Below are 12,268 nucleotides of genomic sequence, written 5' to 3'. Positions count from 1 at the left end.
GTCAGTGCAGAGGCAGAAAAGGATCTTGGAATCATTATTGATGCCAAAATGAACATGGGCCGACAGCGTGGGGACGCAGTCAGGAAGGCCAACCGTACCTTGTCATGCATCCACAGATGCATCTCGCGCAGGTCCAAGGAGGTGATCCTCCCCCTCTATGCAGCACTGGTCAGGCCACAGTTGGAGTACTGCATCCAGTTCTGGGCGCCGCACTTCAGGAGGGATGTGGACAGCATTGAGAGGGTTCAGAGGAGGGCCACTCGCATGATCTCGTAGGGCCTGCCCTGCTGCCCCCTGGAGAAGCTACGGGACCTGAACCTATTCATCCTCCACAAGAGAAGGCTGAGGGGGGATCTAGTGGCCTGTTACAAACTAGTCAGAGGGGACCAGCAGGCATTGGGGGAGTCCCTGTTCCCCCGAGCACTACCAGGAGTGACTAGAAATAACAGTCACAAGCTGGCAGAGGGTAGATTCAGACTAGACATCAGGAGGTGCTACTTCACTGTCAGGGCGGCTAGGACCTGGAACCAACTTCCAAGTGAAGTGGTGCTGGCTCCTACCCTGGGGGTCTTCAAAAGGAGGCTAGATGAACACCTTGCTGGGGTCGTTTGACCCCAGTACTTTTTCCTGCCATGGCAGGAGGTCGGATTTGATGATCTGCTCGTGTCCCTTCCGGCCCTACCAACTATGAAACTATGGATCGGTATTGACCGACGTGCCTTATTAAAAATCGGCTATCAGTATCGCCCCCCAAAATCTCTATCAGTGCACCCCTAGTTTCTCAGGACTGCAGTTGTACGTGGCGCATGGGCCCCTCACCAACTGAAACAAATCTAACAACCTAACCTAACCTGTCACAAGGGAAGCCAGAGAACCACGGCAGCCCATGTCTGCTTCTATGAAACGTGGTTAATATACACTCCAGAAGGCCCAGGTAGAGGGAAGCAGCCCTGCTACAGAGGAAAGCAAAAGCCCCCGCAGTTGATGCCAACCTGGCTATAGGGAAACATTTCAAACTGAAAGGGGAGAAGACTTCCCCCCACACACACTCCCTTCTCCTGTTCTTCCTTGTGGTTCTTGTTGTCTCTTGTGCTGGTTCAGAACAGCCCCTGCCAGGAACGGGAATTGTTACAACTGGAGCTGTTTGTCATGCTATCTCCGTGCAAGGTTTAATGTAAAAAAACCTGAAACTGTTTGTTTCAGTTAGTGAGGAACCCATGTGCCAGGTACAACCGCACAACCTTCTTGTGCCTGATGCAGGAAACTCTCTCTCTAATCTCCTTTCCTTTTTGGCTTCCAAAGGGAGCTAGAGCCTACTGTGCGGGCCGGGCGCGACCCGAGCCCTTTTCCGTGCTGCACGCGGGCTGTGGCCAGCAGCCCGGGCACGCCAGGTCGGAGAGGGAGGGCGTCAAGCTGGAATTAGGCACAAACGCTTAGCGGTAGTTTAAAAGATTGTTTACTTACACCGAGATGGCAGTGGTGTAGGCTGGAAAACTTGCTTGAGTTGCGGTTACAGACACAGACAACACGGACAATCACGTGGAGTTTGCTAGGCTCCACGGAACAGAGCTCCGGATGCTCTGGGTGAATGCGCCACCAAAATCAGAATCGTAGGTACGTCTTATAAAAGTTGCGATCGAAGACGAGAAGAGGTGGGCGATGGATCAGGTCACCAAGCTCCTCTGAATCTCACACAGGGTCTCTATTACCCTGCTGTGTATCCAGAGTCCCCACGAGATGGATGTGGAGTCCTCTTCAGGTTGGGCAGAAACTGCTCAAGCCTCTTATACGGCTAACAGGCCAATCGCTAGCTGCCATGTGGGAATAATTTAAAATTAGCCAATAGCGGGGAACGAATTTGCATACCAGTGGCGGGAACCCTTTTGCACCGTGCATTCCTTTTGCAACTCAAGCAATGCACTCTGCAAAAGAAGCTGCAGAAAGGCGGGAAACTCGTCCCTGCACCAGGGTTTCCCTCTGCAACAGGAAACTCTCTCGTGCAATGAAGCTGCAACTTGGCGGGGATAATTCTGATGCCGAAGCACACACAAAATCATGTCTTTGGGTCATGACACCTACCAGTGGAGCTACTGAAGCACATACCAGCATGGGGCCTTGTGCAGTCGGTTCCTGCCTCTAGCTTGTAATGACTCAAAACTGATGAACCCCAGAGCTAAACTAATTGAAAGTAGTTTGTTTAAAGACCACATGTTTAATTCTACATTAATCTGAAAGTGACCAAAGGGCATTGTCATACAAGCATTATTCCTCTGTCTTGGGTAAAGTACTTTAACATTTCTAAAGGTCTGAAAGTTCATTTCCCTCAAATTGCCATCAAAGTATGGTTGGTTAGTTTGTGAGAGGTCAATGAGGGAGTGGTTTTTAAGTGGGTGTGTGTGTTATTATATATGTGTCTTATGAAACCTGATTTTGCTTTAGAAAACAAAGTGCTGAGCATCCAGCAGCTCCCACTGAAGTTCAGTTTAGGATTGTTTTGTTTGTAGAATTAACTTGAACTCTCACTTGGACAGGATGGAGGTGAGAGGGTAGTACCACATTCATAAACCTTTGACGTTTAGTACTTCTGTGAGCTTGGGGTTGAATGGGGCTGTGGACCAAAGCTGAGATGTTGTTGCCAGTTGTGCTGGTAACCAACCCACTTTTAAGGCTAAGCTAATGAAAGTCTGGCAGTCCTCAGTGCCACCCCACAAATTTCACATGCAAATACATGAAAAGAATGGGGAAGAAGCCTAGACCTGCTTGATTTACTGCAGCCATGGAATATTTATTCACAAGTCATAGCAAGATGCATGGTTGAATGCAGCACTAGAAAGGACACAAGTGAAGAGCATGGAAAGTGAATTAACTCAATTTTCATCTTGTAGTATGGTTCAGATTCCAGGTGAGGACTGCCAGAGTTAATTATCCAGTGAAGACGTATCTGCACTATTGCTTTGAACATTTTGCTTGGGAGACTAGTGAAAGCATTTGAAAGAGTGCTTTCCCATGTTGCTCAGATTGGTAACTGGTTTGTATTTAGGTCAGGGGTGTCAAACTCATCTGGCCTCACAGGCTAAATATGGGGAGCAGGCCTGGTCTGCAGGCTGGATAGGGTCCACAGACTGGCCTTGCATGCCAGATCCAACATACAAGGCCAGTGTGATTTGGATACTATGTACAGTGTGCCGCTTGCAGTTCACAAACTGATTTCAGCCTTTGCACCTGTATGCTGTATGCACCAGCCTCACATGCAGCTCATAGGGCAGGTCTGGGTTAGGCACAGGGCCAGTCTGGGGCATGTGCTGCATGTAGCACCTATACCACACTGGGCCCACAGACTGGCTCCACTCTGGACTGGTCCTGGCTCCAGCGTGGAGGGCCAGACTGGCATGGGCACTGCATGCAGTACATAGCCCAGACCAGCCCCACACTCTGGATTCAGCATGTGCAGCTGGTCTGTGGGCCTGATCCAGACTGGCCCAGATCCAGCATGCAGGGCTGGTCTGGTGTAAGCACCACATGCGGACATACCCTACTGACCCCTTGTGATGTGTGCATGCTGGCTGCAGCCCCTGCTGGCTGCAGCCCATGCCAGATGGGCTCCACATGCAGGGGTGGGACTGGTGCATGCTACGGGGATCTAGTGGCCTGTTACAAACTAGTCAGAGGGGACCAGCAGGCATTGGGGGAGTCCCTGTTCCCCCGAGCACTACCAGGAGTGACTAGAAATAACAGTCACAAGCTGGCAGAGGGTAGATTCAGACTAGACATCAGGAGGTGCTACTTCACTGTCAGGGCGGCTAGGACCTGGAACCAACTTCCAAGTGAAGTGGTGCTGGCTCCTACCCTGGGGGTCTTCAAAAGGAGGCTAGATGAACACCTTGCTGGGGTCGTTTGACCCCAGTACTTTTTCCTGCCATGGCAGGAGGTCGGATTTGATGATCTGCTCGTGTCCCTTCCGGCCCTACCAACTATGAAACTATGGATCGGTATTGACCGACGTGCCTTATTAAAAATCGGCTATCAGTATCGCCCCCCAAAATCTCTATCAGTGCACCCCTAGTTTCTCAGGACTGCAGTTGTACGTGGCGCATGGGCCCCTCACCAACTGAAACAAATCTAACAACCTAACCTAACCTGTCACAAGGGAAGCCAGAGAACCACGGCAGCCCATGTCTGCTTCTATGAAACGTGGTTAATATACACTCCAGAAGGCCCAGGTAGAGGGAAGCAGCCCTGCTACAGAGGAAAGCAAAAGCCCCCGCAGTTGATGCCAACCTGGCTATAGGGAAACATTTCAAACTGAAAGGGGAGAAGACTTCCCCCCACACACACTCCCTTCTCCTGTTCTTCCTTGTGGTTCTTGTTGTCTCTTGTGCTGGTTCAGAACAGCCCCTGCCAGGAACGGGAATTGTTACAACTGGAGCTGTTTGTCATGCTATCTCCGTGCAAGGTTTAATGTAAAAAAACCTGAAACTGTTTGTTTCAGTTAGTGAGGAACCCATGTGCCAGGTACAACCGCACAACCTTCTTGTGCCTGATGCAGGAAACTCTCTCTCTAATCTCCTTTCCTTTTTGGCTTCCAAAGGGAGCTAGAGCCTACTGTGCGGGCCGGGCGCGACCCGAGCCCTTTTCCGTGCTGCACGCGGGCTGTGGCCAGCAGCCCGGGCACGCCAGGTCGGAGAGGGAGGGCGTCAAGCTGGAATTAGGCACAAACGCTTAGCGGTAGTTTAAAAGATTGTTTACTTACACCGAGATGGCAGTGGTGTAGGCTGGAAAACTTGCTTGAGTTGCGGTTACAGACACAGACAACACGGACAATCACGTGGAGTTTGCTAGGCTCCACGGAACAGAGCTCCGGATGCTCTGGGTGAATGCGCCACCAAAATCAGAATCGTAGGTACGTCTTATAAAAGTTGCGATCGAAGACGAGAAGAGGTGGGCGATGGATCAGGTCGCCAAGCTCCTCTGAATCTCACACAGGGTCTCTATTACCCTGCTGTGTATCCAGAGTCCCCACGAGATGGATGTGGAGTCCTCTTCAGGTTGGGCAGAAACTGCTCAAGCCTCTTATACGGCTAACAGGCCAATCGCTAGCTGCCATGTGGGAATAATTAAAATGTAGCCAATAGCGGGGAACGAATTTGCATACCAGTGGCGGGAACCCTTTTGCACCGTGCATTCCTTTTGCAACTCAAGCAATGCACTCTGCAAAAGAAGCTGCAGAAAGGCGGGAAACTCGTCCCTGCACCAGGGTTTCCCTCTGCAACAGGAAACTCTCTCGTGCAATGAAGCTGCAACTTGGCGGGGATAATTCTGATGCCGAAGCACACACAAAATCATGTCTTTGGGTCATGACACCTACCAGTGGAGCTACTGAAGCACATACCAGCATGGGGCCTTGTGCAGTCGGTTCCTGCCTCTAGCTTGTAATGACTCAAAACTGATGAACCCCAGAGCTAAACTAATTGAAAGTAGTTTGTTTAAAGACCACATGTTTAATTCTACATTAATCTGAAAGTGACCAAAGGGCATTGTCATACAAGCATTATTCCTCTGTCTTGGGTAAAGTACTTTAACATTTCTAAAGGTCTGAAAGTTCATTTCCCTCAAATTGCCATCAAAGTATGGTTGGTTAGTTTGTGAGAGGTCAATGAGGGAGTGGTTTTTAAGTGGGTGTGTGTGTTATTATATATGTGTCTTATGAAACCTGATTTTGCTTTAGAAAACAAAGTGCTGAGCATCCAGCAGCTCCCACTGAAGTTCAGTTTAGGATTGTTTTGTTTGTAGAATTAACTTGAACTCTCACTTGGACAGGATGGAGGTGAGAGGGTAGTACCACATTCATAAACCTTTGACGTTTAGTACTTCTGTGAGCTTGGGGTTGAATGGGGCTGTGGACCAAAGCTGAGATGTTGTTGCCAGTTGTGCTGGTAACCAACCCACTTTTAAGGCTAAGCTAATGAAAGTCTGGCAGTCCTCAGTGCCACCCCACAAATTTCACATGCAAATACATGAAAAGAATGGGGAAGAAGCCTAGACCTGCTTGATTTACTGCAGCCATGGAATATTTATTCACAAGTCATAGCAAGATGCATGGTTGAATGCAGCACTAGAAAGGACACAAGTGAAGAGCATGGAAAGTGAATTAACTCAATTTTCATCTTGTAGTATGGTTCAGATTCCAGGTGAGGACTGCCAGAGTTAATTATCCAGTGAAGACGTATCTGCACTATTGCTTTGAACATTTTGCTTGGGAGACTAGTGAAAGCATTTGAAAGAGTGCTTTCCCATGTTGCTCAGATTGGTAACTGGTTTGTATTTAGGTCAGGGGTGTCAAACTCATCTGGCCTCACAGGCTAAATATGGGGAGCAGGCCTGGTCTGCAGGCTGGATAGGGTCCACAGACTGGCCTTGCATGCCAGATCCAACATACAAGGCCAGTGTGATTTGGATACTATGTACAGTGTGCCGCTTGCAGTTCACAAACTGATTTCAGCCTTTGCACCTGTATGCTGTATGCACCAGCCTCACATGCAGCTCATAGGGCAGGTCTGGGTTAGGCACAGGGCCAGTCTGGGGCATGTGCTGCATGTAGCACCTATACCACACTGGGCCCACAGACTGGCTCCACTCTGGACTGGTCCTGGCTCCAGCGTGGAGGGCCAGACTGGCATGGGCACTGCATGCAGTACATAGCCCAGACCAGCCCCACACTCTGGATTCAGCATGTGCAGCTGGTCTGTGGGCCTGATCCAGACTGGCCCAGATCCAGCATGCAGGGCTGGTCTGGTGTAAGCACCACATGCGGACATACCCTACTGACCCCTTGTGATGTGTGCATGCTGGCTGCAGCCCCTGCTGGCTGCAGCCCATGCCAGATGGGCTCCACATGCAGGGGTGGGACTGGTGCATGCTACATATGGTATCTGGGGTTGGTCTCAGACCCACACACAGCACTGTGGGCTGAGTGATTGGCTCCTGAGCTGTATCTTTGACACCCCTGATTTAGATGATTGTTTAATGTAGGGAGCTTCGTTTTTTTTCTTGTATGCTAGACCTGTCTATAAGCAGCAAGTTTTAAAATGATAAAACCAAATAGATATCTGCCACACGTATTTTAGTTAATGGATCTATAATGTGCAGCTTCTACCAGGTGTATAATTGAAAAAGTGATAGAGAGAAGGAACAAAGATTGCTATCCAAGTCCAAAATATTAAATGCATAACACTTTCCAAGTATGAAATTCAGGTGCTTTCAAGTTTTCTTTGTGTATAAGTTTCTCTTCCATTAGCTGGCTAACTGAAGTGCAAGTCTTCTGTTCTAATCACACAGAGCTTTTGGGGAAGTCTTAGCAAGATGAATGTTGCTTTGATGAATCTCAGGTCCATAGCAGTAGAGCTCTCTACCTACAGGTTAAAGTATCAAGAATTGAAATCCCCAACTCATAAGTGTTTCCACAAAGGTTGAAATTGTTTAGGAGATTTCAGCCCCCGTGTCTCTAGCAAGCACAACTTTGTTGTTTAAAAAAAGAAAAAGAAATATTTGATTGCAAATATTTCAAGGTCTGGAAGCTATCTGGCAAAGGAACCGTGTTTCTTTTTGTTGTACAATCCCACCCTACCTTGACTTATGTTGCACATCAACCTTTAACTTAGCAACTACAGTTTTCAAGAATACTAACAGAGGTCAAAAAAGTAAAGTGTAGGACTGAGATTTGTTTCGTACTGTGCAGATCAAGTGTGATTCACTGTAACAGTGGCATGCATTGTCTATTAAAATGTATATTAATTGCTAGACAATATAACTACGTATTTAAACTCGTGAGCGCTATTTACGTATCTGAGTTTCTTTCTTGTCACTTGGATAACTGAGGTATACGTTTCCCTCTTTAGTTATGTGATGCTTAGTCACTTACTTCATCTTACATAATCAACAGATTTTGTAACACCAAACTGAAGAGTTCATGAAAGTACACTATTTCAAATTGTCATAGGGTTTGAAACCAGGGATCTTCACTGTAACTACTGATCCCTGGGAGTGTTGTTCGATATTGGCATAGCACATTTAATAAACTTTGCTTGTGCATGTTTCACAGTATATTTCTATTTATTTTTGTCTACTTGTTTTGTTCTTAAAGTTGTTACAAGGTTGTTAGGATGATAGTGAAATGTTATATAGTACAGGGGAAGGGATTTAACCCTTTATCAGATCATTTCCAGTCTTGAGAATTGAGAGGATTCAATTATATCAGCTTCTGTGTAAATCAGACCCCTCTCATTTTTTTTTTTAAGCTAAAGTCTTTGAATAACCTTTTGGTTGGGACCCTAGCTATCATTTTTATGTAGTCATTTTTCTTTTCTGCTTTTCTACACTTAGTAGAGAAGGGTGTATGTGGAATGAGTTAGGAAACACACCAGTAAGTTATCCATTTCTATGCTATATAATATGTAACTGTAAATTTTACTGCAAGTATTAGGTTTGTGCTTTAATCATTGTACTTATTTTCTCCCCTAGAATCCAATAATCAACATGTCTAGCAAAAGAGCAAAGACAAAGACCGCCAAAAAGCGCCCTCAGCGCGCCACCTCCAATGTATTTGCAATGTTCGATCAGTCACAAATTCAGGAATTCAAAGAGGCATTTAACATGATTGATCAGAACAGAGATGGCTTCGTTGACAAAGAAGACTTGCATGATATGCTTGCTTCCCTTGGTAATGTTCTCTAGTTATAAAATTGTTGCTTTATTAACAGTTGTCTCAAATTATTCTAGTTGAATGAACGTAAAAAAAAATCACAAGTGAGAATTGTTATGAAAGGTATTTCAAATTACAGAATATTGTATAGGTTGATAAATGCCTGCCATGCTTTTTAAATTTAAAAAAATAATTTTTTTTTTACTTGTAGGGAAGAATCCAACTGATGAATACCTAGATGCCATGATGAATGAGGCTCCAGGCCCTATAAACTTCACTATGTTCCTTACAATGTTTGGAGAGAAGTTAAATGGCACAGATCCAGAAGATGTCATCAGAAATGCTTTTGCTTGTTTTGATGAAGAGGCAACTGGTAAGTGAACAAAATATCTGCTAGGATTGAACTGTAAAATCCTATCATCTAAACTTCATTTAGATGGATCTTTTTGGATTACAGGCTTATTTCTGCACTGGTTCAAGAGCTGTGTTAGTCTGAAGTTAGGCAACAGGCAGGGTAGAAATGCACCATATGGACAAGTTGGTCTATAGACAAGTTAGTCTGTAAGGGGCATCTTAACACTTTAAAAAAAAAAGACAAAAAGCAAAGTAAGGTTTCAGTAAATCGTCCAACTCCTGGATGACAAGTAGTAATAAGAATTTCATTTATTAAATGAGCAGAAATGAGCATTTCATGCCAGCAGTAGTCTCCTAGAATGGGCCCGGAGAATAATATATGTAACTAGGGAATGTACCAATTCCCCAGAGTGTAGTCAGAGATACAAATACAAGTGCTTGAGGAGGAGTTATGTGGCACAACAGGAGGCTGTTCAGGCAAAACCTTTTAGTATTCGAAAGGTAACTGAAATGTGAGGCTTGCTGTCTGAGCATAATGGACCTGGCCCCCTCTCCACTGCCAAACATGCAGGTCTTCCACATAGCCTGGAACTTCGACAGTATGGGATTTCAAAGAATGAGACATTTGTTGAGCTGCCTAGGCTTTTGTTCATGCAGTCATCTAGACTACAGTAATCCCTTCTCTGGCCTAGGTGCTGGTCATGTTGTATCATCTGATAATCCTCTCCCTGAGCTGTTGCTCTGAAATTATCCCCCACTTTGGGAATTCTGTGGCTTCTTAGCAAAGTGACAGATTCTTCAGCCACAGAATCAAAGTCCCAGGGTCTTGTTTGAGAGAATTAAAGAGGTCACACCTCTCAGAACTGTTTCAAAATTTCTGCCAACTCAGACAGAAATCCCTGCCTTGATTTGTGTTTGGTTTATTCTTTCAAAGTTGTTTATAAAGGTGGAAATTTACCATTTTTTCTTTTATTTTTCCAAATGAAAGCTGCAGTGTTACAGTAATAACTGACAGTAAGGAATGACTTCACAGCAAATTCTGCAGCTGTGATATTGCACTAGTCAGAATATAGGCTTCACTAGTCAGAAAACAAAACCCTGTAGTTATTTGAAAAGAAAGGTCTAGACTTCGTTAGCGTACTCTGTTCTGTACCACAGATGTTAACACACCTGTACGCTTATCTCAGATTGTCTACTATAGTATTTCAGTCTCATTTGTGGGTATGTACACTGAACATTTCAAAAGGTATTGTCCCATTTCAAATAGCTATTTTGAACTTTTTATATTTTTAGCATCTTCTAGAAGGAAGGATATCCCCTTCCTTCTACAGTCTTTTAAATAAACAGCCCTTCTTTTGTAAGGTCTTTTCAGATAGTAATTTACTTCTTCCTTCCTTAGGGAAATACTCTTGTTGTCTTCTACCCTGCCTGTTTGGTTGAGCTAATTATTTTGTCTGCACAGGTAGTCTTGGATTCATCATACCTGTAGTTCTCTGTGTATGCCAAAAGAGGTGTATGAATTAGGATGGAAAGAAAAAGTTACTTAGAATTGTTAGCATAATGATGCTAGTGTTATGGTGCTTCCTAGGTTATTGTAGTTGTAATAAATATCATCGGTTAGTTTGGAAGGTGATTCTAATTCAGACCATCTCTAATAACAAGACTGACTCTTGTTATCCTTAGATTTTCCTAGAGAAGTTTTTAATTTTATCTTCAATTTCTATTATAATGATTTTACAGCTTCTTCTAGCATTTTACACCAGATAGCAGATAGCTGTTTTGAGCCTGATCTGGCATAACGTTACTCTAGATTTTTATCAGTGTGGCTCCCTTAAGGTGACTAAGGCCAAGTTATGCAACTTGATTATGTTTCTGATGTGAACTAGAACTATGGCAGTGATGAATTCTATCTCTTCAATGTAATACAACTTTTTCTCTTTCCCAAGCAGTTTGTATTCTTTATCTTATCATTTCATTTATTTAAGCTATTGTAGCATAACTGTCAAATTAATCTAGTCTAATCTAATCTAATCCATCCAGGAAGAGCACACACCAACTGCTGCAGCTTCCTTAGCCTGACGAAGGGTTTTTGAACCCGAAAGCTTGCTTAATAACTATTCTCCAACCATTTGGGTTGGTCTAATAAAAGATATCAAATTCACCCAAGGAACCTTGTCAAATTAATCTAGAGTATTTATGATTAGCACAGGGAATTATATTTAATTGCACTGGCCTACTAGTTTCTCAACTGTCTCTGTTCTTTCATACATGCGCACACATCTTTTGTTCACTTCTGTGCCCCAGAATCAGTCTGAGGATTTTTTTTGGCTTGATGACTTATTCCATGTGTGTTAACAAGGCTTTTTTGGGTATTCTGTCAGTATGTTTTGAGTTCTGTTATCTCCCTGATATTCTTGATATCCCAGCACTGGGTATGGGGATGCCATACCCAGTTAGCTCCATAGGTTTGATTACAAACTGCCTACCCACGTGCAGTCGGTTTGAAGTGTTGTAGCCATGGTGACCCAGAAAATAAGCAAGACACATGGGTTTTGTGGTGATATCTTTTTTAGTGGCCCAGCTGTTACATACGTACTGGAAGTGTCTACAGGAGATATTTACTGCAGTTACCTAATTAGCTCCGCAGTAAACGTCTCGGAGTCTACACATGCAGCCCTATTAGGCCACAGGAAACAAATATACTCTGCAGTAGGATACTACTTATAAATGTATTTAGAAGTACTATTCTGCTGCAGAATTTTTTTACTCCGCAGCAGCACACTTGTAGATGTTGACAGGGCTGGCTGGGGCAGAATGGTGCTTCACTGTGGGGGCTGCCCGCTGGAGTACCCTCGTGCCCCAGCCAGCTCCTCTGCAGCACGTTGAGTTGAGTCGAGAAGCCCCAGGCTGGCAGGTTGAATCCCCAGGCCCTCTGCAAGCTGAGGCTGCTCCACCTGGCTCTACATGCTGTGGTCCTGGGTGTGAATTCAAATGGCACACCTGAGAGCAATAAACTCCAATATGGTATGCACTGGAGTTCATTGCTATGAATTGATTGCATGTGTAGACGTGCCCACTGAGGCACAGGCAGACAAAACACCTACCACCAAGAAGTTGAGCTTTCCTTGAATGCTAATCCCTATACCTTCTTCTGAAATGGACTTATCTTTATACACTTAGAACAAATGGTTGTCTTCAGTTTTTGGGTTGCTCAGT

The 12,268-nt window shown here is 44.9% G+C and overlaps 1 protein-coding gene across 4 annotated transcripts in view; it reads left to right on the top strand.

Annotated features, from left to right (window-relative positions):
- Positions 1–12,268, top strand: part of LOC102375720 (myosin regulatory light chain 2, smooth muscle minor isoform-like) — a 17,409-nt gene that overhangs the window by 2,307 nt on the left and 2,834 nt on the right. For 2 of the 4 annotated variants that reach the window (XM_025211670.1, XM_025211672.1), the window contains exons 2-3: positions 8,518–8,716; positions 8,910–9,071. In XM_025211670.1, the coding sequence (XP_025067455.1) occupies positions 8,518–8,716; positions 8,910–9,071 (361 nt within the window). Of the gene's footprint in view, positions 1–2,526; positions 2,539–5,781; positions 5,825–8,517; positions 8,717–8,909; positions 9,072–12,268 lie in introns of those variants that run through there. The other 2 variants (XM_025211671.1, XM_006030098.3) reach the window with 2 other exon arrangements.

The sequence above is a fragment of the Alligator sinensis genome, unplaced genomic scaffold (assembly GCF_000455745.1).
Source record: "Alligator sinensis unplaced genomic scaffold, ASM45574v1 scaffold318_1, whole genome shotgun sequence".
NCBI lineage: Eukaryota > Metazoa > Chordata > Crocodylia > Alligatoridae > Alligator > Alligator sinensis.
The sequence above is the reverse complement of the archived record's forward strand: the minus strand, read 5'-3'. Positions and strand labels throughout refer to the sequence as shown.